Source organism: Lampetra planeri, chromosome 28 (assembly GCF_965212315.1).
Source record: "Lampetra planeri chromosome 28, kcLamPlan1.2.h2, whole genome shotgun sequence".
Taxonomy (NCBI): domain Eukaryota; kingdom Metazoa; phylum Chordata; class Hyperoartia; order Petromyzontiformes; family Petromyzontidae; genus Lampetra; species Lampetra planeri.
In genome coordinates, this window is record NC_136134.1 from 996,438 (window position 1) to 1,022,590 (window position 26,153).

Sequence of the window (26,153 nt, forward strand, 5' to 3'; positions counted from 1 at the left end):
CATGGAAATGTAATAGATGTGGGTAGCGGTGCCATGCCAACAGCATGCAGTGGCCCAACACCGCGTGTTCTCCTTGGATTCTGATCTTTGTTCCGCAATATCTGAAGGGCGGCACTGCCTAAAGGGCAGTCCGAAGTCCAAACTCCCGCACCTCACTTTGTCCGCACTGGCTCTGCACGTGGCAGAAGCGGAATGCCAACTCGACAGACAGGGCTGCTTCGGCCACTGTCTCCTGCTCGGCCAACTCTCACCAGGTTAAACACTTATTTCGTTTTGTGGCATTGTGGTGTCATTTGTTGGTGTTCTAATTCCAAAACCGATATATGCATGTTTAATTGCATGGTGATTGTATGGTAATACGGTTTTACTAGTACATTTTACGATTCATATAAGCAACTGAATTTTTATTTATTACCAATGCTGCAGGTTGCGAGATGCGTGATGCCTGCACCAACTATCTCATCACTACTTGCGCAAGCGTTATCACTGCTTGGAAATTGATAACTTTACAGCCCCTTGTGTTAATCCACTGTGGGGTGAAGTCATTTTTAAATCAATTATCCAGGAAACTGTAACTCGTTTTGTAACCACTACTCGGGCACCACGGTGGCAAGATGTTAACTACCTTGCCTGGTATACAGGAGGTTGTGGGTTCCATCCCGACCCTGACGCCTGCTGTATATTTAGTTTGCATGCCTCTCTCCCCGTGGTCGCGTGGATTTTTCTCTGGGTCCTCTGGGTTTCCCCTCCACATTTAGAATCATGCATTAAGAGGATTTGGCAGTTATAAATTCCCACACGATAAGGCACTTCGTTGAGCTATCATTTGTGGCCAGGACGTTTCTTTACAAAGAGCAATATAATAAATAAAAGTTTTTTTGTTCACCCAGAATGAGCCCAATCTTGGATACTCAGCCGAGCTGAGCTTGCATAATGCTTGGTGCATGACCCCCGTGTGTAATAACAGATGTGATAGCTTGTGGGTCAACGTTGTGGGCAGTTTAGCTAAATCCATTATTGTACTGTACTTCTATGCCACCTTCACCATCCCACACCAATAACCATGAAGTCTGGCCAGATGAACCCCCCACAACCGCACACGGCATAGGGAGGACTCCAGCAGTGTATTAACAAATGCGTTTGTGAAAATCTGGATTTTGTCCTCGGTTTGAAAAGTGCTGACCCTCATGCCCCACCGGTGACACACGCGTAGCGGGCACCCTCCTCGTCAACACGCCGAGAGAGTTAAGGGTTCCAGTCCCTTTACCAGTTAAAACTATCAATTTAACACGTCGGCTTTCGCGACCAATATCCATTCTAGAGGTTTTTGGGGTTAGATCGCGGGCGATTGACGAGTTCACGCGAGGAGTGACCTTGCAGCGGCCACCACCCACCCCTACCCCCTCCGTGACTTGTTGCTGTCCCCCCCTACACCCTCCCCCGGGGCGACCCGCCGCAGGCCCCACCACCACCAACAACCCTCCCCGCTCCACCGTGACCGGCTGCTGCTGCTGTCATGGCCCGCGCTCGGACTCTGCTCGCCACGCTGCTCGCCGCGAGCGCCGCGCTGCTCGCCGCGCTCGTGGTGGCGCGCGCGCTCCTGTGGGAGGCGGGAGGAGCGCGCTCGCCGGGCGGGGAGAGCCGCCTCGGTCGGGCCGCGCGCGCCCCGCGCCTCGCGCTCGAGCCGCTTGTCGGGAGGCGCGAGGCGCGCGCGCGCGATAGGCTGCGCGCGGCCGTGCGCGTGCCCACGGTCTCCTCCCGAGAGGGTCCCGGCGCGCTGGACGAGGTGGCGCTGCTGCGGTTCGGCAGCCTGCTGCGCGAGGGTGACGACGTGCAGCACATGGGCCCATCCACTCACCCTGTGTTGTTGCATATAAGTAATATTTAAAAAAATACTTTTTAAAAACACGCGTTAATGAGTAATGGAAGAACTCCACGACTCCAGGAAGTGGCCCCGAGGCTTGCCATAACGTAAGGGACTGTGGTGATTTACAGCCAACGTCGGTTGAGCGTGGACAATTAGACCCACGCCGAAACATAAGATATAAAAAAATTGCTTAAAAATATATATATATTATTTTAAATGATAGAATATGGTATTGTTATCAGTATGACATGCGTATACCAAGTTTGCAGTCGATACGACATTGGGAAGTGAGTTAAAATTGAGTTACAAGAATTGAGGATACAACAGACAGAGTGAGTTAAATAAAAGCGTGTAATATTAGGTCTTTAAAAATATTTTTATTTAATGAACATTAAAACATTTGTAATTTTCCGAAATTATGCTATTTAGTGTAATTATGCAAATGAATGCATTGCCAGTACCGAAATATGATAATAGGGGTTTCCTCTTTTTTCTGGCAACAAAACAGGTGCTAAGATGTTAAAACAGTTTAAAGGACAATGCATACATTATCAGAATATGTTTTTGTTTGCATTCTGACTACAAGCATTGTGGTTAATGCAGACTTGATTCCTTGTGAAAGGTTTCAGTTTGGTGTTTTAACATCTTAACACCTGTTATGTTCCATTGGAACCTCCTTTGCCAGTAGCAAAATATGATAATTGTTTTTTTACCCTTTTATCTGGCAACAAAACTGACACCTTTTTTACAAGGAGTCATGTTTGCATTGACCACAATACCTGCGGTCGGAATGCAAACAAAAAACACAACTCTGATAATGTATGCACTGTCCTTGAAATTGAGGGGTCCACACCCGAGACAGCTTTTCTTAGAGCCTAGTCTCACATGGTGTTGGCGTCATATAGGTCTAATACTTCATAATTATTATTGGGTTTATGTTTAACCAAGATTTGTGATGTACCATAGTTGTTACCACAGGTATTCCGAGGGTTTTATTAAATTGTGTTCTCTGTCTGTGTCGCCAGGGATCGATGCTTCTTATTCTCGAGTTATATTTTGATATCCTGAGGTTGGAGATTTAACTAAGTTTTGACTTAAGCTTTCGTGACTGCTGGAATTCATATTATTTGGTTATTTCGGTAAAGTCACGTAGATAGAAAGATGCAATAAGAAGTAATATATGTGGTGAATAAGGGTAAAATAAAATAAGTAATAATAAGAGCCACTAATGTAGACTGCAGTCTGGTTCTTAATCTGAGAGTGTACTGGCAGTCTATAATGTCGATTTATTCTTGTCGCTAATTTTCGAACTTTTACCGTATTTAAAAAAACGCCCATTGTAATGTCCGTTTGCCCTGTGGCACTCACCGTCCGTGGAGAGCCGACTGGTGGTGTAAAGGCTGTGTCAGCAAGTTTCGATGTGAGACCAGGCTGTTTTTCCAGATGCCAGTGGGGTCTGGAGGACTTGTTTGGGAACCTGTCCAAAACGTCCGTGGAGGTCGTGTCTTATGGTCCTTTGACCCGTGGAGATTTCCCAGATTCATATGAACCTCCCTTTGCCCCGAGGTTTTATTATTTAATGGCTTTGTAGATGACCTCCCACCAGTTGCTTTTATGTGGCAAGGCAGCTGGGGTGTGAGGGGTGGGTGTGTGCCTCACCCTTTCGTGCCCTATGCTCACCCCGATCGATTATTTAAAAAAAAATAGGCGGAATCATTCTTAATATAACATTTTTGGAAAAAGGCCTATACTGTATATACAACAACCCCCCTCACACAGCCACTCACTCATCCCCCACACGCACCCACTCAACCCCCACATACACCTACTCACCCCCCACATACACCCACTCACCCCCCTCACACACCCACTCACTTACCCACTGAACGTACCCACTCACTCACTCACCCCCTCACGTATCCACTCTCCCTCCCCCCACCACCACCCACTCACTCACCTCCACACGCACCCACTCACCCCCCACACACACCCACTCACTCACCTCCACACGCACCACTCACTCACCCCCCACACACACCCACTCACCCACCTCCCTCACACACCCACTCACCCCCCTCACACACCCACTCACTCACCCCCCTCACACACCCACTCACCCCCCACATGCACCCACTCACCCCCCCCCCACACACACCCACTCACCCCCCCCCCACACACCCACTCACCCACCCCCCTCACACACCCACTCACCCCCCTCACACACCCACTTGCTCACCCCGCTCACACACCCACTCACCCCCCACACGCACCCACTCACCCACCTTCCTCACACACCCACTCACCCCCCTCACCCACTCACTCACCCCCCTCACACACCCACTCACTCACCCCCCACACACACACACCCACTCACTCACCCCCCCCCACATACACCGACTCACTCACCCCCCTCACACACCCACTCACCCATTCACCCCCCCACATACACCCACTCACCCCCCTCACACACCCACTCACTTACCCCCCGAATGTACCCACTCACCCCCCTCACACTGTCACACACCCACTCAACCCCCACATACACCCACTCATCCCCCCTCACACACCCACTCATCCCCCTCACACACTCTAAATGCATGTTTCTATAAACGTGGAGGGAAAAACCGGAGGACCTGGAGAATAATCCACGCGACCATGGGGAGAATATTCAAACTCCAAATGTACAGGTGTCAGGGTTGGAATCATTAAACTGGGTTTTGGAGTGTAGTTTATGGGCCCAACCCGGTGACTAATAACTTCACAAAAACACCCGCTAAACTTGACTATGCACTTTATTTAGCTAAATTCCCGCTTTGACAGTTCAGCATATCAATTTGATATACAGTGAACATTCCTGTCAGTTGGCAGGGTGTTTGGGAAAGTGCTGCCACCTACAGTGAGGACCAGAGGTCACTTGAAGGGAAATAAGTAGTTCTGGGAGACTTTTGCCGACACGAAGTGTTGCACTGCTCTGTGAGATTTCCAAATGTATTCTGCATTCCATGACATGATGCCGAACGCACAATCGAGACACAATTCAGGGAAAATATTTTGAATGCTTCCCCTGGTAGATACGAGGCTGATGTGTGCCGACTTGTCAAAAAACATCAATTTCTCCATCTACTGTCGAATGAAAGCCTCCCCCCAATCGTTGTTTGACCAAACTTTACACTGGTCGGTTCAGAGTTGGGAAGCGGGTGGACTGGTTCAAATTTCACGCGTATCACCTTGTCATTGTCAGGTGGCACCAACGAAAAGTAACTTGTACGGCACACTTCTAAAAGTGCACCATTCAATTTGAATAGGCATGCGTGGGGGATAAAAAAATATACCGTATACCGATGTACGCTTCATCAGGCGATAGTCAGAATTCAGGATTGAACCAGTCCAGAAACCAGAATTTCTTCATAATTCTGGCTATCGCCTGATGAAGCTGGTGGTAATCACAAGCTAAACGTCGTCCTCGAATTGTAAATGTTTTTGATTTACCCTCCAACACGATAGTTTTCTGAAGTAGTAACCAATTGGCACGTTTTTTTTACACGACAACCTTACTAATTGGCTGTGTTGGGTGGTGGCTGGTTTAAAGACATTTATATTTATGCGATCTAACCAAAAAAAAACCCTTATTTTGGATAATATTGCTCGTGAAAACCTCAGTGTTATAAATAAAAGCCGCAGTGCGAATGGCCTTGCAACCCAAACTGGACGATATAGTAAATGACAGTAGTCTCGGCTCCTTCAACTGAGGAAGAGCAAAACTACACAAACTCTCCACTGAAGCCCTCTCGTGGCTTGCAGACCTCACCATAGACGTTTAGGTCCTGATCATATTACCATATTCTAGATTAGAATGCATAGTCGACATATGTCGTTTGTATAGATGTTAAACAACATACAGTATTTAGTGATTATGAATTGGCAGGGGTGCACAATTATTAAAACATTTTTATTTTAAGGCAGTGTTATTGACAAATAAATGTTTTCATTTACATATTATGCACCCTATATCTGTTTAATGTCAAACTTTATTTTGAAGATGAATCTGAAGAACGTAATCAACCAGGCTATGCGTTAACTGTGTGCTAACCGACTGTCTGTGTTGCATTGCATTACACTTCCTAATTTTACTATGTTTGTTTTCTCATTCATTTGTACCTGATGATGGTTGCTTGTCTTGCAATCGAAACGTCGTATTCTATTATTATTTAATTTAATTTCTTTCTACGTGACTTTACCGAAAGAACCAAAGAGTAATTCCTGCATCTTCTTGGTTTTTTCGGTAAAGTCACGTAGAAGGGAAATAATAAAATAATAAAAATAAACATAATAAAATACAATTCTCACGACGTTTCGGCCACAACGCAAGCAGCCATCCTCAGGTGAAGAACAGCGTCTGAATGAACACCACCAAGCTTGGCAGCGTATATTTAAGCTGGGTTAGGGGAGGAAGGGCGCTGGGTTAGGGGAGGTTAGGGGATGAAGGGCTTGGTGGTGTTCATTCAACTTAGTGTTGCAGGGGAATATTTAGTTTGAACATTAATTTATGTGCGTGCAATATTTCTCACGAGAATTGTCTTTTGATTGCTACAATGCTTCACTGCGGTACTTTATTTTGCTTTTGTTATTTTATTGACCAACGTCACTCTTGCAAACTAGACTTGGTCTCTTGATTTCTCACTAAGCGAGACAAAATAAACTTTGCACTTAAACAAATTTACAGCAATAGAGCCTAAAGATTTTCATCTAATGTCATATGAATCACGGTTTATAACTTCTGGGTGTCACACACTCTGCGTCTCATTGAACAACGTAGGCTACCGGATGAGTGATAACTGCACTGAACCAGTCCAGTCTTTTATCTTGCGCAAATTGCATGCAATGGAAAATATTGTCCTTGTAGGCCCGTCTTACGAAATGCTATATACTGATTATTGCGTCATAGCTACAATTTCTTGTTTGTACTTGATAAACTACGGGTACTCTATTGTATGTAGTAGCCAGGTGATAGGCAGTCTAAAGAAATGTTTAGTCAATGTCATGACAACTAAACATGAAAGGCAAATTTAAATGGTAACCGTGGTTATAGTAAAGTGTTCCAGTGTGAATCCAACCAGCATGATGAATTATTTTCAAACAGCCCCCTTGCTGTCATCCAGCATCCGATTGACAAAGCTATTCATTATTACTTAAAGATAATGTAAAATAATGTCTTTTCAAGTTCTTTTGCAACGTAATTATGGACCCAGTGACTTGTGATCGATTCCCAGCTACAGCTAACATCAGTGTCGAGTGACTGAAGAACCAATGTTGGGCCTCCTTTCGCTAATCCCTCACTGACCAATATAATATGAAGTATGGTCATGGATTAATTTCTCACTAAAAATTATCCAAGTTGCTGTTATGTCTGGAAGTGGGGTATAACTAGTAGCCATAGTCATAGCAATAGGTATACTGAGATGTGGTGTGCACAGAGTGGAAATATATCCTGATTTCAGACCCAGACAGACCCGGATTAAATAAATCCCTGAGGTCAAACAACCTCCACGACTGTCACGGCGTGGATTGACAAAGAGCTGTAAACTAAACTAAACAATGTTTTATATTTTACCAGGTAAGGCCGACTGAGCTATACAGCTCTTTTTCAGAAGTGACCTGCCCACAAATGATAGCTCAACGAAGTGGCGTATCACATTGAAATGTATCGCAGCCAAATGTGGGAAAAAGCAGAGGACCCGGAGAGAAATCCACGCGAACCATGGGGAGAACATGCAAACTCCAAATGTACACGACCTGTATACCAGGCAAGGTAGTTACCATCTCGTCACTGTGGATGCTGCTCTCACTTTGCAGAATTCCCAGTGGTGTTCGAGTCAGAGCTGGTGACCCACGACCTCGTGGCCAACTTCAGCCACCTGCTGACGGTGCGTGGCGCTGATGGTGGGCGGACGCCCTATATGCTGACTGCCCACCTGGATGTCGTGCCCGCTCCAGACTATGGTACTGAAAGCGCTCTTCACATGTAGCCCCCCCTCACATTACCCCTCTACCGTCTGCGTTGAATTATATGACGTACATTATTACCATTAACCATGGCCCCTAAGTGAAAAAGAAGTGGCATAATTAAAGGTGAGTTTAAATAATGCCATATACTAAGCAATTAATTTATTTGTTGATATTGGACTTTTAAATGTGTATGTTCATCATTATTAAAGGTAAGTTAAGTGACAACAATACTATACAATATATGTATTCATTCATATATATGCAGTGACATCGGGGATGTCACTGTATGGTACGGGCCCAGGAGGGCCGTGGCATGCGATGTACTTACGTCGCGGACAGCACCGTGTGGGTTGCTGTGTCAGGTCGGCACCACGCTTAGCGTGTAGTGGGGCTCTCACAAGGGGAGCGGGAGAGTGTCAGCCCAGGGCCAGAGTTGCCCCAGGCCATGGCACTCTGGTTGACGCCGTAGACACGTGATCTGGAGTGTCCACAGAGAAGGCCCCAGGTGGGGAGGGGGGGGGGGGTGCTAGGGGGTGATCACGTGTCCAGGAAGAGCTCTCGAGCGGGATCGAGAGGGAGCTAGAATGCTCGAGAAGGTGGGCAGGGCCGAGAGTGGAGCAGCCATGACCCGGGAGGATATAAGGTGGGTCCCTGAAAGGGACCGGGGTCTCTTCGTTCTACAAGCTGGAAGCTCTACGTCTACAAGCTGGAAGCTCTACTTCCTACGAGGCATCAACACGTGGTCGGGGACCCAAGTGAGGGTCCGACCCTTCGTAGCTGTAACTCCTCTGTATAGTGTAGTTAGCTGGGTGGTCACCACCCTAGGCTGTATCTGGTGAAGGGGCAGTTACCCCTTAGTATATACGTGTTACAATAAATGTGTTGCCTCTAAAGAGTAACGTCTGCGACTCAGTTGGACTCACTACATATGTTTAAATCCCTTAGTCTGCGAGATAAATCCAAAGTTTTGGATATAATTGATGCAGGTGTGTCAATGCATATGATGTGTGAAGAGTTTTACTTAAATTCAAGCACCTTTTACGACATCCAGAAAGGCCGGAATTTTTTTTTGTAAAATAAATTACACATTTTTTTATAGGGGGCAGGTGGCACTAAGGAGTTCCATTGTACATAATTTGGAATATTTGATAATTCGGCAAGGCCAGAGCCCCATATGTGTCGAACAAGGGTTTGCTATACACCCAAATATATGAGGCTCATTCTCAACGAATAGGGTGTGGGTTTAAAGTGGCAAACTTTGATTTTGGAGGCAGTCAGTCCACGACTAGAGCATCAGGCTAGCCTGCTAACAAAGTACGTTTGCAGCCTTGGGAGGTGTTTGCATATTTAGTTGGCTGGGAATATGGCCTGTGTTTATTGCAATCTGCAAGACTCATAATGTGCGACCCTTTGTTTTCCTGCAAGCAAAACAGTTTTTATCACGTGCAGTATTTACATGAGGATGTGGCTTCTCGTTGTTAAAAACTACGGTGGTTTGAACCGCGGGGTAAGGGTGATCTCAAGACCAAAGTGACTTTGGAATTTCCCACGGAGCAGAATGTTCACCTGTTACGCAACAAGCAGGTCTGGCGATTCATAATCAACGTTTTTGGGTTTAGATCGCGTTATTTATAAATGTGTCATAACCCTCCACCACCCGACACGGCCAATCAGTAAAAAAGTGTCACGTTTACAAAAGACGAATAGTTCACTTCTTTAGCCAACCGGTGTGTTGAAGCATGAAACCACAACATTTACAATTTGAATGGTTTCACGCTTCAACACACCGGTGGGCTAAGGCAGTGAACTATTTGTCTTTTGTAAACGTGACACTTTTTTACTGATTGGCCGTGTCGGGTGGTGGAGAGTTACGACACATTTATAAATAACGCGATCTAAACCCAAAAACGTTGATTTTGAATAATATTGGTCGTGAAAGCCTACGTGTTAGGTCTGGCAATGACTGGTGTCTGCCAGATCATTTGAGAGGAGTTACATTTACCAAATTATTTGTTGTTAAAATTCTCCCAACAAATTATGGAAAACAAAATAAACTTAAATTGCCCACATCGGTGCTCTTGAGATGTTGCAGCGCAACAGGGACACGTGATGATATTGTTCGGGGCACATTGGCAAGGGCTGCTTCAATCTGCATCCTGCCAGCAGCCCCCTCCCCCGGCACTCCTCCTGTGAAACAATCCCATGCATGCCCCGTCGTCAATGGCGCATGTTACGTGTGTTAGTTAAGCGTCCATCCATTATCACGTGCTTTGATCTAAAGATAGAATCACGGCACAGCTTGCAGTGCGTTTATAATTTACCCCTATATGCCTGCCAAATACAAACAAATAACTTCACACAGATTACTGTACAGCTGTAGGTTTTTTGTGACATAATTCGCCATTGAAAACAAAATATGTGTACACGAATACTGTGTTGAGGTTATTGTCGGAGCACAGGTAGCAGGGTATATTTTAAATACTTGCATTACGGTGTGGTGTGTTTATATCCGTAAGCAGTTCTTGTTAATTGTCTGCCATTAAATCCTCTATAGGCTGCTATCTGGACGAAGCATTGCTTTATTCTTGGACTGCCAGTACAGTTTGTAGGTGTGCTTGGGTTCAAGGCGTCACTGGGGGAATACATCACCCATCAATCAAGATTAACATGTTAAGCTTCTGCACAGTAGACGCGCTATTCAACAACTCACTCGATGTCATTAAATTACTTAACAGTTTGTACAATTTCTCATGAAGGATGGGATGTACCGCCCTTTTCTGGAGAGATTCGTCAAGGCTACATCTACGGCCGAGGGACCATAGATGACAAGCACAGTCTCATGGTAAGACACCGTCAACTTTTATTAAATTATTTGACATCGCGCGGTATAAAACAGGCTCGAAACACTGGGGGAATAAAAATCTAAATTGAACAAAGCACTACACACACAAACTTTAAATCACACAACACGTTACATGTGTTAAGTAGTTGTTGCTGTTGTAGACGGAGGTACTCGGAGACGGAGGTGAGTTAGGGGCTTCCGCCAGGGTTTATTAACAGGTATCACTATAAGGGTTCCCTCTTCACCCCTTCCACTATCCCCGTTCCTCCAGTGACCCCGCTTACGTCATGGGGTCTCCCTTAAATACCCTCTGAGGCGAGACGTCACGTGCACTGCCCGGCGCGTGCGACCCCACGTCCCGTGATGTCACAGCATCGGACAGCGCACGCGACGCCACCACTCTCCTCTACTCCTCTACATCACCCCCCCCCGTGAAAAAAAACAGCCGACCCGGCTGCAAGCACCCCGCAAGCGGGGCCCCACACCGGACCGAAGACCGAATATTCACGAGTTCATGTGCCTGAAGGTATAACCGGCTGCTAGAAACTAAACCTTAGGGCAGCACGGCCCCTCAAGCAGAACAGCAACAACAAAAAACAAAACAAATAGACCCCGAAGGCCTCATCCGCCGGATAGCGCCGAACGGGCGCCAGGGGCTGGGCCCGCTGAACGGCCATCAGGGCCGTCACCGGAGCCGCATCCCCCTCGAGCGGGTATGCGCTGCTGGCCCGCTCCCCCGTATGATGTCCGCCTCCCGTGCAGGTGGCCCGTCAGCGGGCAACAGGCCCACCGCCGTGGCCTCCGGTGACCGGGGGGTCTCTGTCGGCCTCACTCGGGAGGGGCCTGGGGGCACACACACAGGTCGGACGTCACCTCCGTCAACGAGACCCGGCCGGTCAGGCACGCCGGACACATCATCAGCCGGCCGCTCCGGAATTGGGGGTGGATCCCCCAGGGTAGATGGAACATAACGTTTGAGCCGGGACGGGTGCACTATCCACTGCCGGCGACCGAACCGAATCCGGACGCATTGCGGCCGGCGGACCTCCACAACCTCCACGGGCCCTGCCAAGGGCGATGCAATTTGGCCGATGTGCCAACGGGGACCTGGGGACAATGCAGCCACGCTTTTTGACCCGCTATCCACGGGAGGCCAGCTGCCTGGTGTTTGGGCAGCCGCTCATTAGCCGCCTGCCGGCTTGCGGAATTCTCGGCAGCGGCCTGTCGCGCCTCGCGCAGCCGGTCAAGCGCGACCTTCAAAGGGGTCGGCACCGCCGACCCCTTCTTGGAGGAGCCAACGTCCATCTGGACGTGCACCGGGGGCTCCGGTTCCCTACCGTACATCAAATAAAAAGGCGAAAATCCCGTGGAGGCATGAGGGGCCAACCGATACGCCGCCAAGACCCCCGGGACGAACAGGTCCCAGTCTGACTGGGACGTGTTCACCTGGTGGCACAGCATGGACGTAAGGGTGCGGTTCAAGCGCTCTACCATCCCGTCTGACTGGGGGTGGTAGGGCGAGGTGCGGATTTTCTTGGTGCCAAGGAGGTCACACACCTCCTTGAGCAACCTAGACGAGAAATTCCGCCCCTGGTCAGTCAACAATTGTTCCGGCGCGCCCTTGTCAAACACGTACCCCTGGACGAAGGCCTCGGTGATAGAAGAGGCCAACTGATCGACCAAAGGCCATGCCATGGGCCAACGTGTGAGGTACTCAACGCCCACCAAGAGGTATTTGTGGCCCCGTTGGGATGCAGGGAATGGCCCCAAAATGTCGAGCGCCACGAGCTCATTAACGCGAGAAACCCGGATGGACTGCAGCGGGGCCCGGTCCCGGACAACTGGGGCCTTCCTCCGCGCGCAGTCGTGGCAACCCTTTAAAATCAGTGCCACGTCACCCTCAACACCCGGCCAGTAATAGTCCCGCTTAAGGGTCAATAAGGTCTTGTGGTAGCCAAGGTGCATAAGCTTCTCGTGAATGGCTCGGGTTAATTTACCACGCAGGCTAGTGGGCACAACCACACAATAGCGTTCCAATTGGGCATCCCAACGCATGAGTAGTCCGTCATGCACGGCGATCTCCGGGGCAGCCGACGAAGCTGAGCTCCGGGCCTTATGTCCGACACGGCGCCGTAGCTTCAGCAGAGAGGAATCCTCCATCTGCAAGCCGGACCATACCTCCCGGGGAAGTCCAAGGCCGAAATCCGCGGGCGACGCCGCACCTGGAGGGGTTTAACACGAATTGCCCGATGATGCTGGATGCAATTACCAGCGAAACGTCGTACTCAAATTGTAAATGTTGTGGTTTCACGCTTCAACACACCGGTGGGCTAAAGCAGTGAACTATTTGTCTTTTGTCAACGTGACACTTTTTTTACTGATTGGCCGTGTCGGGTGGTGGAGGGTTACGACACATTTATAAATAACGCGATCTAAACCCAAAAATCGTTGATTATGAACCTGGAGGGGTGTCCGCCTCGGCCGACGCGACCAACTGGGCCGCGGCGTCCCCTGGGGCCTTGCAACGGCTAGAGCCCAGGGCGCAAGCACACCCACCGCCTGCCGGCAATCGGGATAAACCGTCCGCATTTCCATGCTGTGTCCCCTTCCTGTGGATTACATCAAAGGGGTAATCCTGGAGCACTTCGAGCCAGCGAGACAGCTGACTCGAGGGCTGACTAATCTTCAGCGAATATTGCAGGGCCGCGTGGTCGGTTCGGACCGTAAACAGCCTACCGTACAAATATGGTCTATACAACTGAACAAAATAAACTATGGCCAAAAGTTCCCTCCGGGTCACACAATATCGCTGTTCCGTCGAGGACAGAACGCGACTGCCATAGGCTACCACCCTCTGAACCCCGTCGACCACCTGTGCCAGGACAGCCCCAATTCCCGTGTCGCTGGCATCGGTATCGAGCAGGAAGGGTTTCGTAAAATCCGGGTACCCCAAGGGCGGCGCATCCGCCAAGGCCGTGCGAAGCGCCGCAAAAGCCGCCTCCTCCTCCGCGCCCCAGTGAAACCTTTGGCCTTTGGCGGAAAGGGCGTGCAGTGGCTTCGCAATGGTCGCAAAATCGCGGACAAACCGGCGATAGTACGATGCGAAGCCAACGAAGCTACGCACCTCCGCGACAGATGTGGGAGTCGGCCACGTCCGGACACAAGCCGTTTTATCCGGGTCCGTGGCGACACCTGACGTGCTAACAATGTGTCCCAAATACCTCACCGATGGTTGTAGCAAGTGGCATTTCTGGGGTTTGAATTTCAAGCCAGCAGCACGCACTTTGACGAACACCGCCTCAAGGCGTTGCAAGTGTTCGCCAAACGTACGGCCAAAAACAATAACGTCATCCAAGTAGATTAGACAAGACTCCCACTGCAGCCCCGCCAAGACCATCTCCATGAGACGCTGGAAGGTGGCCGGGGCCGAATGGAGACCCATAGGAAACCGATTGAACTCGAACAACCCCTGGGGTGTGCGGAACGCTGTTTTGGGTCTAGAGGCCTCATCCAGTGGCAATTGCCAGAAGCCGGAGAGCAAATCTAAAGTCGAAAAGAACCGCGCGCCCGAGAGGGCATCCAGGGAATCATCCATGCGAGGCAATGGATATGCATCAGCCACCGAGATCTTGTTCAATCTACGAAAATCGACGCAGAACCGGAGACTCCCGTCCCGTTTCTTGACTAGCACAATGGGGGCACCCCAAGGGCTAGTAGATGGGGAGATGATGTCCGCCGCCAACATTTCCTCGACAGCCGAGCAGACATGATCTTTTTCCGCTGGGCTAAAGCGGTGGGAATTAAGTCGAATAGGGGCCGCGTCGCCCGTGTCTATGTGGTGGTCCAAAAGAGTAGTGCGACCCAGATCAAACTTACTTTGGCTGAATACATCGGTGAACCGCTCGATGAGGTCGCGGAGTTGCCGACGTTCCCCGGAGGACAACGAGGCATTCTCGTCGCACAACGTGGCGATCCATGATGCGTCGGGGTCCCCCGTGCGCATCACGCCCGCCACGACCCCTCCATCCGGGGCAGCGCTCTCGGGTGGAGGAGCCGGGGTCGCGTGTGCCAGGACGGCGCCGGCCGGGACTACGACCGGCAAGGGTCCCGAATTGAGGACCTGCAAAAAAAGGTCCTGGCCCCCCGACACGGCTGTCAAGGCGCCCACCAACCCCTTCGTCCTTGAAAAGTAGCTTGACGGGGACAGGAGGATACCCGTCTCCGTGGAGCCCATTTCGAGCGGTTTGCGCAACCTAAGGGGTATCAGGATTTGTGACGCCGGTGGTACGGTCACCGGCACTTTATTCAAGGCCCGTACACCGGCGACCAAGGGAGACAGAACGGTAGGCGATTGTAGGAATTTCAGCCGCCTCCCTGACGGCATTTCCACACAGCCCTGGTCAACGAGAATTTGGATGGGCATCCTAGACAAAAAGTCGGTCCCCAAGAGGCATGGCACTGCCAAGGTCCTGGAGACCAAAATCGGCCCGGCCAACTCAATCTCGTCAACCCGAACCGACGCTACAACGTGGCCCAAGATGCCCAAACTGCCGCCGTTCGCGGCGACACAAGCCCCGCGAACCGGCCTTAACGGACCCACGTTGTGGGGTAGCAGCCCAAAAATGGCCTCCGAAATAATGGTGGCCGATGCCCCCGTATCCACCAGGAGGCGAACGTGCACCCCTTGCACATATCCTGCCACCGCTGAGGAGCCGGCAGCTGCCGCCACCATCCTATGCGCAAGCGCATCCCAGTGGCGGGTCTGTCTGGGCCATTGAGGGGGTGATGACGATGGTGCACCCGACCCTTCGAGGACAACCCCATGACGATGGGCCCCAGCCCCGCTAGATGCATGAGGTGAAGGGAGCGGCCGCGCAGATGATGCGTCGCGACTCGCCTGGGGCCCCGGACCCGATGCCAAGGAGGGTCTGGGAGAAGTTGGAGTCCCTTTTCCAAAGGCCCCCGGGGCATTCCGGCAGCCCCGCTCAATGTGGCCCCGCTGACCACAGCGGAAGCAGGCCACCGTGTCCGCCTCCTGTGGACGGGAAGGTCCCGGCCGCCCCCGCTGCTCCGGACGGCGACCACCCGCCTCCCTTCCTCGACGATCGGGCATCGCCAGGGCCGCGAGGGTGTCCACCCCCTGAGAGGTGACCCCCCCGTCCGGCGCCGGGACCCCCGCACACGCCGCCATCTGAGGCCGTTGGCGGAGGGAGAGGTGCGCCTGAATGTTTTCGGCGACCGCCAAGGATGTGATCTGCCGATCATTGTTGATCGACAGAGCAATTCCTAGCTCCCTTGCCAGGTCAAGCAGCTTCCCCAAGGCCATAGAATCAAGTGCCCTGCCGTACAGGTCAGGGTATGCAGCCTGTGCCAGGGCCAGGAGCGAGCAGCGGAAGGCCAGCGGCAGTTCCCCCTCCTCCCGCCGCCGCAATGAAAACTTTAGCTGCGCGGTGGACGGCGGCTCAAAAACGTTGGCCATTTGGATATAGGCCGCCGGGAGTGTAGCCCGATTGGCCGGATAGATGGACTTGAAGGCCTGCAGAGCCCTTTCGTCCAAGCAGGTCGGAAGCGCCGGCAAGGCCTCCTCCATGGACCAGCCGACCGACATGTATGCCGCGTCGAACCGGTCCTGGAAGGCCGACCAGTCGCCCCCTTGCGCGACAAACGGCGCAACGTCGGGTAACCGGCGCTGCCATTGGCCGCGCGGCGCCGCGAGGTGTGGAAGCCAAGCGGCACCTGCGGGCCACCTGGCGGACGCGACGTGGTGCGGCGGTGGCAGCATTGCGGCTCCCGCGGGCCACGCCGAAGACGCGGAAAGGTGCGGTGGTGCTGCGGCCCCCATGGGCCACGCCGTAGGCGCAGCGAATTGTGGCTGAGTTGCGGCCCCCATGGGCCACGCCGTAGACGCAGCAAAGTGCGGCTGAGTTGCGGCCCCCATGGGCCACGCCGTAGACGCAGCGAAGTGCGGCTGAGTTGCGGCCCCCATGGGCCACGCCGTAGATGCAGCGAGGTGTGAAGGCACCTGCGCTTTCGCGACCCACCTGTCAGCGGCGGCGTACGAAGCCACGGCGTCGTCCCGCGACGCGGCGAGGGACCACGGCGTTGCCGAAGCCGCGGCGGTATAAATCGGGCCTGCAGCGGCCCCCGCGGCCCACCCCGCCGGCGCAGCGAGGTGCGGGACAGCGGCCGTAGCCGCGGCAACCTCTCGCGACGCAGCGAGGCACCACGGAGTTGCGGCCTCCCCGGGCCATGCCGAAGACGCGGCGGTATAACACGGAGCTGCGGCGGCCCCCGCGGCCCACCCCGCCGGCGCAGCGAGGTGCGGGACAGCGGCCGCAGCCGCCACAACCTCTCGCGACGCGGCGAGGCACCACGGCGTTGCAGCCACCATGGGCCACGCCGAAGACGCGGCGGTATAACACGGAGCCGCGGCGTCATCCATGACAAGGGACGCAGGCACGGCGAGGTGCAGAGCCGCGGCATCGCCGGTGGCCGGCCCTGTGAGCGCAGCGACAGGTGGAGCCGCGGCAGCACCCGCGGCCCATTCCGGCGGCACGGCGATGTACGGGGCAGCGGCAGCTGCCGCTGCCCACCCCGGCGGCCCGGCGAGGACGGCACGCGCGTACTTACCCGGGGCCCCCCCGGCGGGCGCAGCTTGATGTAGAGCCGCGTCGTCGCCGGCGGCTGGTCCCGCAGGAGCGGCGTGCCGAGAAACCTCGGCCGCGTCAGTGTAGAGACGCGGCGTCGCGGTCGCCATGGCAGCACCCGCGGCCCATTCCGGCGGCACGGCGATGTACGGGGCAGCGGCAGCCGCCGCTGCCCACCCCGGCGGCCCGGCGAGGACGGCACGCGCGTACTTACCCGGGGCCCCCCCGGCGGGCGCAGCTTGATGTAGAGCCGCGTCGTCGCCGGCGGCTGGTCCCGCAGGAGCGGCGTGCCGAGAAACCCCGGCCGCGTCGGTGGAGAGACGCGGCGTCGCGGTCGCCATGGCAGCCATGTCCGCCGGCCGCCGCGTCGCAGCCGTAGTAGCGGCCGCATACGTCTCCCGAGCCAACATGGCCGCCGCGGATTGCGTCGCAGCCAACATGACGGCCATTTCCGGTGGAGCGGTCGCTGGGAAAACGGCGGCGCTTTCAACGTTGGCAGTTGACAGTTGCTCCCGTCTCGAGTGCGGGGCGGTTGGCTGCGTCCGTGCCTCCACCTCGGCCAACCTGACGGTCAGCTGCCCCACCGCCTGCAGGAGCTGGTGCAGCAGAGCTGCGGGGACGCTTTCCGTCTCTGGCGGCGGCGGTGAGCTGGCACTCCCCGCAGCCGAATCCTCCCGCTCCGGCCCGCTCGTTTCCATGGGGACCGTCACCGGGGTCCCGGGCTCCGGGGTCACTGCTGGAGCCTCCTCTCCGCCTTCGGCACCCTCCAAGTCATGTGCCGGTGGGTTCTTACGCCGTGTGCCCGCTTTTGACATGTTGGCGACGGTGTAAACTTCTGACACCAGTTGTTAAGTAGTTGTTGCTGTTGTAGACGGAGGTACTCGGAGACGGAGGTGAGTTAGGGGCTTCCGCCAGGGTTTATTAACAGGTATCACTATAAGGGTTCCCTCTTCACCCCTTCCACTATCCCCGTTCCTCCAGTGACCCCGCTTACGTCACGGGGTCTCCCTTAAATACCCTCTGAGGCGAGACGTCACGTGCACTGCCCGGCGCGTGCGACCCCACGTCCCGTGATGTCACAGCACCGGACAGCGCACGCGACGCCACCACTCTCCTCTACTCCTCTACACATGTGAGTCTGTGAATCTCTGTGTGAGTCTATGGGCTTCTGTGCAGAGTACTGCACATGTGTAGTGACATCGGGGATGTCGCTGTATGAGAGGACCGTGGCGTGCGATGTCCCGATATCGTGGACAGCACCGGGTGGGTTGCTATGTGAGGCCGGCTGTAGCACAGCATGCGATGCATCGCATGCTGTGCCAATGTATCGCATGCTGTGCGGAGCCGGCCACGCGGAGCAGTTATAAGCGGGGTGTGAACGGAGAGCGGGGCTGTTCACCCCCGAAGTGAAGACGCCATCATTGGTCCTCAAGTCCCCGGTCGTCGTCCATGACCGGGCAGCCCTTTGTTCTCTTGGCCACGCTGTAAAGTGTTCCATAGTGCTAGTGAGTTGAGGAAGGTGGTCACCACCTTATGTACAGTGTTATATTATTTACTGTTCTCATCAATAGTGTTGCCTCCAAGCTGTGTGTGTGTGCACCTAATTCGAACCACTTACACACGTAATAGAACCAAGCCATGAACTCAGAATTACAATACGTTTTACGTGAGTCTGTGGATGTCTATGTGAGTCTGGGTCTGTGATTAATTCATATGTACTGTAGTAGCACACGTGAATATCGAATCACAACACGTTTCTAGGACAACCAAATAACATTGCATGCACAAGGGTGTATAATAACCATATAGAATAACCCATGAATGGTGATGTCATTATATGCTTAATATATACATGCAGCTGTGTGTGTTGTACATTGGTGGAACACTCTTGGTGGAACATTTTTGTTCCAAAGGATTGTTAATATCTGTGTATTAGTCTGACAAATAGGCGTGGTATTGTGCAAGGGTTTTATGATCACCTGAAGTGTTAAGATATGGGTTTGTGAAAATTATTTAAAATGGCCTTAATATACAAGTGTAAAGGCCAACCCCAAATCCAAGAATTGTATTGTCCTTTTTAAGTGAATTTAATTTTGTTTGAACTTCTTCAGCAAAAAACAAGTGTAAGCAGAACTTTGTTCCGTGTTACCACATATAACTCTGAATACGTTGTTGTCCATCGCTCTATTTATTGGCTTTCCCAGTGCTATCTTCTTTCACAATCGTGACTCTGCTGATGAGACCCAGAAATTCAAATCCTGTCCAGAGTTTGCTTGTTCAAACAAATGCTGCGTTTTGATTATTTGGCTGCTATACATTTCCACGCGATAAGCCACTTCATTGGGCTATCATTTGTGGCCAGGTCGCTTCTGGAAAGAGCTACAGAGCTCTGTGGGGCCTTACGTGGTAAAAAAAAAAGTAAAATGAAGTTTACATGTGGAGACAAACAATGGATTCTGCTTAAATGCTTACACTTTTCATGAATTAGTACTATTGGTAGCATGGTGGTTATGCAATGGGATGCTTTTTGGCTATTTGATGGTTATGGCGTGATGGTGTATGATGGTGTTTTATGTTGTTATCAGGGTCTAAATTTTTTAATTATCCACAAATTACTCAATCGGGTTTATACATAGCAAACATCGCCCCCTACTGTCAGACTAAAGCGCCAGGTCACTCTGCCAATGAGCCTTTCTTGAGTTTTCACGTGGTTAAACGAAATAATTTTGAAACGTGTGTACAGGCCATTTTGGAGGCGTTGGAGCTTCTTCTGCAGCGTGGGTTTGTCCCACAGAGGACCTTCTACATTGGCATTGGACACGATGAAGAGGTGAGGAGGACTCATGCTGGCCTGTATTGTGCATTTGAGGCATTTTTATGTGAATCAGGGTACAGTATTATTAGTGTTTTCTTTGTATGTTGAACTTCTTTCGCACCGTACGTAGCCAACCGTGCTCATCGGAGGTACGGAAGACTCTCCAGCAAGAGTTTTCTCTAAAGCCTGTTGTAGAGTATTTCATACTCCGTGATGCATACGAATTGCATACATGGGCATTTCTTTTTTTTAGGGGTTAATCGGTGTGATTTTTTTTCTAATAATTTCAAATGTCTACATACTGAGGAAAAAAATATCTCTGAGCAAGCAATAACATCAGTGCTTATTTGCTGCTACTTTTGCCATGTGAAGGAGATGGCACGTATGACCCAGTCATCTGAAATGCACTCGATCTCGAAAGCTAAACAGGTTTTTTTGAACCTGGATATTGCTGGGATGGGCGATCACCATGCACATGTAGTGACATAAGAAGGGAGGGGCTGCTGGGGGCTCTGGGTCCCTGGGAGGGCCAGGCGCTTAATCCCCTTGGCGCCAGGCGTGGGTTCTCAGGCGGGTCAGATGCTTAAGCCTCTTGGCGTCAGGCGTTGGGTTCCCAGGCGCTTAATCCCCTTGGCGCCGCCAAAGGGGGGGGGCTGTGTGTGCTCTGTGGGAGATCTGGGGGCGCACACGGCCCCACCCCTCGTTGGGGACTAGTTATAAAAGCAGAGCTCCCTGGACGATCAGGGGCAGTTGTAGCTCAAGACCCAAGACCAGCCATCTGATGACCCTGGGACGATGTGAGAGCCAGTGGTGGGACTCTGGAACTCCCGACTCGACGACCTTGTGACGGCGAGTTCCAGAGCGTAGCCAGAGTAGAGTATCTAGGCTGTGTACCTAGGCTGTGTACCTAGGCTGTAACAGAGTATCAGGACTGTTGGAGTGTTGTATTGTAATAAACAAGTTACCTCTCTCTACAAGTGTCTCCGGAACCCGTTACACACACATGGCAGGTTGTTATAAGATGCGGCTCTGTGTGCTGAGCAACAGAGGGAAGTGCAGCTGTAGACTACATCTATGCTTCCACATCTACCCTCCCCACCTTCACCAGCGCGGTGAAATATGGTCAAGTAAACCCCTCCCCCACCGCGACCTGCACTGCATGGGAAGGAGGGCTCTCATCCGGCAGTGAATTGACATGTACTGTACACGATGTTGCGGGACTGTGGCGAGTTGCTAGAGTGGAACGAGAGGTTGGCACAGGCTGAACAGGACTGTGAGAGGGTGACACTGGACAAATGTAGGCATGAGTCATGCCCGGGGAGCGTCGGTGGCGATGTGCAGGGACATGGGAGAAACTGGCTGCGGTGATGTTCCAGCGCTGCAGGGTCTGCCTTATTTAGAACCGTATCCAGATCAAACAGGCTCATCTCGTCTTTGCTGATGAGCAGTGAGCATCTCTTGGGAGGAGCCGTATGCACAAACAGCAGCTCCTCATTGCAGCGCCGTTTAGTGCGCAGAGCAGGCGTTTGATGGAGAGGGTCGCCGTGGCAGTGCGTGTCAGTCTTCGTTGACAGCTCACACACACACATCGTGATTCTACCTCGTCCACGATGCTGGTGGTGATTTGATTCAGTGATCGATTAATGCGTTACCTCACTTGTTTCCTTTTGAATGGGTTCTGCATTATTCATGCAGCCTTGTTCGCCCCATTATCGTTAATTACGTTTGAATGAATATTGAATAATTGATTCCTACAAACACAATTCAACTTAAAGTGCAGTGGGCCGCCTCCTTCACGAATACGTATTGATCACTGTGGTGGAGTATGGTCAAACAACTCTCATGATGACACAGCATGAGGGAGAACTTTATCCAGCATGGATTGACAAGGGGCTGCACACTGCACAAATACTAATTCAAGGGTCGTATTCTGAACATACGATTTGATTTGAATTGCTGACTCATTCATCTTTACATGACTTATTTTGTACTGCGTTCCTCTTGAGTGGCTGCCCCTTTGTTCAACATCTCTGTGTGACAGATCGGGGGAGACAAAGGTGCACGAAATATTGCAAAGCTACTGGAATCCCGAGGAGTCAAGTTGGACTTCCTGCTGGATGAGGGAATGGTCATCTTGGATGGGGTCGTGCCAGGCCTGCAGATACCAGTGGCCGTGTGAGTCACGAAATAGATCATGTGGGAGCTGCTAAGGAATTCTGTGATAAGTTTGTACATTACCAGTACATTAGCACTGTAACCTTCCATGAATATGGAATGCAGTCCATCTGTAAAGACTGCCATAACCCCCAACAGCAAGCTCCACTCACATTGAAATCCTCGCGAAATTCCAACGTTGTCCATCAGTATCATCAGCAGCAGCAGCAGCAGCCGTGATCAATCCACTGCTGGATGGGAGCTTCCCCAAGATGTCACCATCCCTTAAGAGTCCTGTGAAGCTACAATCCATCTAGCACATGAGCTGATTTTATTGTACACAGTCTGAAGCGCTTTCCTTCCCGTGACCACCACTCTATTAGTCTCGACCACATACCTTCGTCTCTTCTAGCGACATACCCAGCCACCGTAGCCTTGTAGCGAAGTGTCCTGCTCAAGCAGGACACTTCTAGACGTGTCTCGATGCGTCCCTCATTTAACTGAGTAACGTCCTCGAGGCAAATCCTGAGTTTGGTGGTTCTGACTAGCTGCGTGCTGCTCGCAGGGTGGGTGTGTCGGAGAAGGGCTCGCTCATGCTGAGGCTGCGTGTGCGCACAGAGACGGGCCACTCCTCTATGCCCGCCCGGGAGAGTTCCATTGGCATCCTCTCCTCTGCCATCACGCGGTGAGTGGGGGGGGGGGGTATTGTTACCCTTCTTGCCAAACTGTCCCCACAGTGACCAGGGAGGGGAGGGAGGCCCACACAAAGCCTCCGTGGCACGAGGTGGTAGCCAGGCAACGATGTCTATACTCATTATGAAATGTACTGATGATTCCTAACAGGGAACAACGTGGTAAACAGTTGTCTCATTGTCCTGCCTTTGTATAAAATAACATGGTCACAATTTTGGCCCTAATATGAGAGTCGGTTGTATAAAGCAAGGCTGTGTGCAGTCCACACGCAGTACAGTGATGTCGTGTTATGCGAGGCATGATGGGAGGACCGAGCTAATGATCACTATCGCACCTTGTCTTGTTGAGAAATCTCCTTTTGTGTGTACTACTGCTTTTATTCGTTCCCAGCTTGCACTCACATTTGTGTCTGATGAGTTTATCATCATTCACAGGAATCGTTAGAATTGGTTTAACTCACTCCCCGGTGATTACATTAATTATGATTCAGGGCATGGATCTGATTCACAAATAGTTTCCCACACATATATGTATGTATTTAGCATAGCCCATACTAGCATCAGTTGAACACTTTACAAACAACATTTGACAGCATGAGAGCATGGCGGGTGGGGTGTGGGCGCTTTGCAGTCTACAGGCCACAAGACTCGCACTGCAGGCCACATGACGCTGTAGTCCATATGGACATATTGGCGGTACACCGGTGCAGCATAACACACCGGTCCTCACAAACAGTCTGACGATGTCCCTGTTGCCCTTGAGTGAACTGCAGACATTCCATCAGAAGTTGCCTTAGATTCAGCAGCTGCTTTCCCATTCGAACATGTGACACCACGAGTCGTAATCTTTTGATGCCACCGTCCGCCAAGAATTGATTCTGGTAATTAACTGAGGAACCATCCGACCAAGTCGACGGCACGAGTCAAATCTGCCTTTGGAACACGGAGCAACCAGTCGTGATCAGACTGGGTGCTGCTATATGGTACCAGACTGTGAAGCTTCGTGTTCAGCTGCTCGTATAAACATTAATGTTCTGACTGCTTTGATCTCGCGAGAACTGATTTTCACGGACTGCCACCCCGCAAGATTTTGTGACTGGGGTTGCGGATCACTGGAAAATAAATAATGATTGCAAAAAAAGAGCTTTTTTTATACCGTACACCGGTGTACCCCGGATATGTTAATATGCCGCTTACAAATAGATATCGTCTGATTTCAGCAGCACCACAGTGCCTAGATTCAAAATAGCAGGGGCACCTGCCTGGCCTTGAGTGTATGCTCCGCTACTTCTGTTTTCAATTATCCCATAATTTTTGCTTCATAAGTGTTGGATCTTAACCAAAGTGGGATATTTTGGTCAAGATGTAAAAACATTGTTCAGTGATGATGTGTTGGCACTGGTGTAAAATCAGAAATCACAATTTCAACACAATTGTCAATTACTTTGTGGACTTGAAAGCTAAAAATTATAAAAGGCGATGTTTTGGGCAATTGCCCTTCTTCATAGCGCATGAATTAATCATTCTGGGGCCACCGCCTTCACATCTAGAAAAGGACCTTCCTGTTCCGTGCCTAAAACTCGTGACATCGCCAAGAATGTGTCCGATTTTGTTAACCCTAATTGTTGTAATGTATTTCCATATTACCATATCTATGCTACCACCTTAACTAACCCGGAGTTGACCATCGTGGTGAGGTATGGTTTAAGTAACACCCACAGCCCGAATGGGACGTAGGATGCGAAAGGTGTGGCTGATGTTAATTGTGGCCACAAGTGAAGCACAGAGCTCCGGGTTCACAGCGCAGGGTGCTCACGACTTTTGCGTTCACTCGACCCCATATGGGACACGTGTGGAGTTCCCGAACAGCGAATGAGAGGGCAGCAGCACGGTGTTATAGAAGCCAGCTCACTGAGCCCACTTCTACACATTTAGTATGGCAGCCCAGCCTTCTGAGTTCTGAGCACCTCGGGGTTAGCAGCTACAATATGGGACCTTCCATATGAAATCTTTAGTTTCATATGGAAGGTCCCATATTGTAGCTGCTCACCCCGAGGTATAAATGCCCTGATAGTGGCATTGTCTTTGTGCTATTTGCCTTTTGGCGTTCTCTGGTCGAACACTTTGAGACTAGGCTCTAAAGAAAGCTGTCTCTTGTGTGGACCAATAAGTTTCAAAGACAATGCATATATTTATCAGAGCATGTTTTTTGTTTGCATGTTCACCACAAGTACGTGTGGTTAATGCAGACAGGATTTCTTGAATAAGGATTCTGTCTGGTGTTTTAACATCTTGACACCTGTTTTATTTATTATTTCCCTTCTACGTGACTTTGCCGAAAGAATCAAAAAGAAGAGGGTAAAATCTATTGTGAGAAACTCAAGGTTATTTCCCGTTATAAGTTAAGTTTTGTCTTACTCATGATGTTTTGCATTCTAGCCTGGAGAGCAACCCCTTGCCTCAGCAGTTTGGGTCTGGACCAGAAAGAGCACTCTTTGAATACCTCTCACCACAGGTACTCTGAAGCCCTTCTCACTTACACGTTTGTTTTAATGTACCCATGTCAGAAGTGGCTTCACAACAGCGTATATAAACCACACACACACAGGAACACTAATGCGCAATACAAACAAATACATACGTCATGATGTAGGCAATACACTTGGCTTGTATTCACTGCCATCCTTGATCCAATGATTATCATAATTTGTAAACAATAACACGTGTCTTTTTTTACAATGGGGCTTGTTTATCTCTTGCTGTCAAATAGTAGCTCTTACGTATGTGTTGGCAGAAATGCAGTCTCTGCTCATATTTCCTATAATATTTTTGTTTTACCAGGTAAGACCCACTTACCCTGAGGCTGCACCCATCTCAGGCCTACATAAGACCTTGTTTCAGTAGCTTTCTCTCTCTCACCTGAAGACGTTCCCTTGTGCTGTGATCGAAACGTCGTGATCTATTAATCATTTTCTACCTACGTGACTTTATCGAAATAACCAAAGAATGGATTCCTGCAGCCACGAAAGCTTCAAATCAAGATTACACCTATTATTCTTACAGATTTGTACCTTTTTTCGAATAGGAGATTGTCAGAAACCACCTTTGAGCCAACAAATGACACCCACCC

The 26,153-nt window shown here is 51.0% G+C and overlaps 1 protein-coding gene across 1 annotated transcript in view; it reads left to right on the forward strand.

The window, feature by feature from the left end:
• Positions 1-26,153, forward strand: part of PM20D1 (peptidase M20 domain containing 1) — a 42,020-nt gene continuing 15,867 nt past the window's right edge. The window contains exons 1-8 of the mRNA XM_078607636.1: positions 1-254; positions 1,460-1,823; positions 7,721-7,867; positions 10,630-10,715; positions 20,106-20,192; positions 22,219-22,352; positions 22,897-23,016; positions 25,463-25,538. Of these exons, the coding sequence (XP_078463762.1) occupies positions 1,517-1,823; positions 7,721-7,867; positions 10,630-10,715; positions 20,106-20,192; positions 22,219-22,352; positions 22,897-23,016; positions 25,463-25,538 (957 nt within the window). The 5' untranslated portion in view covers positions 1-254; positions 1,460-1,516. The remainder of the gene's footprint in view (positions 255-1,459; positions 1,824-7,720; positions 7,868-10,629; positions 10,716-20,105; positions 20,193-22,218; positions 22,353-22,896; positions 23,017-25,462; positions 25,539-26,153) is intronic.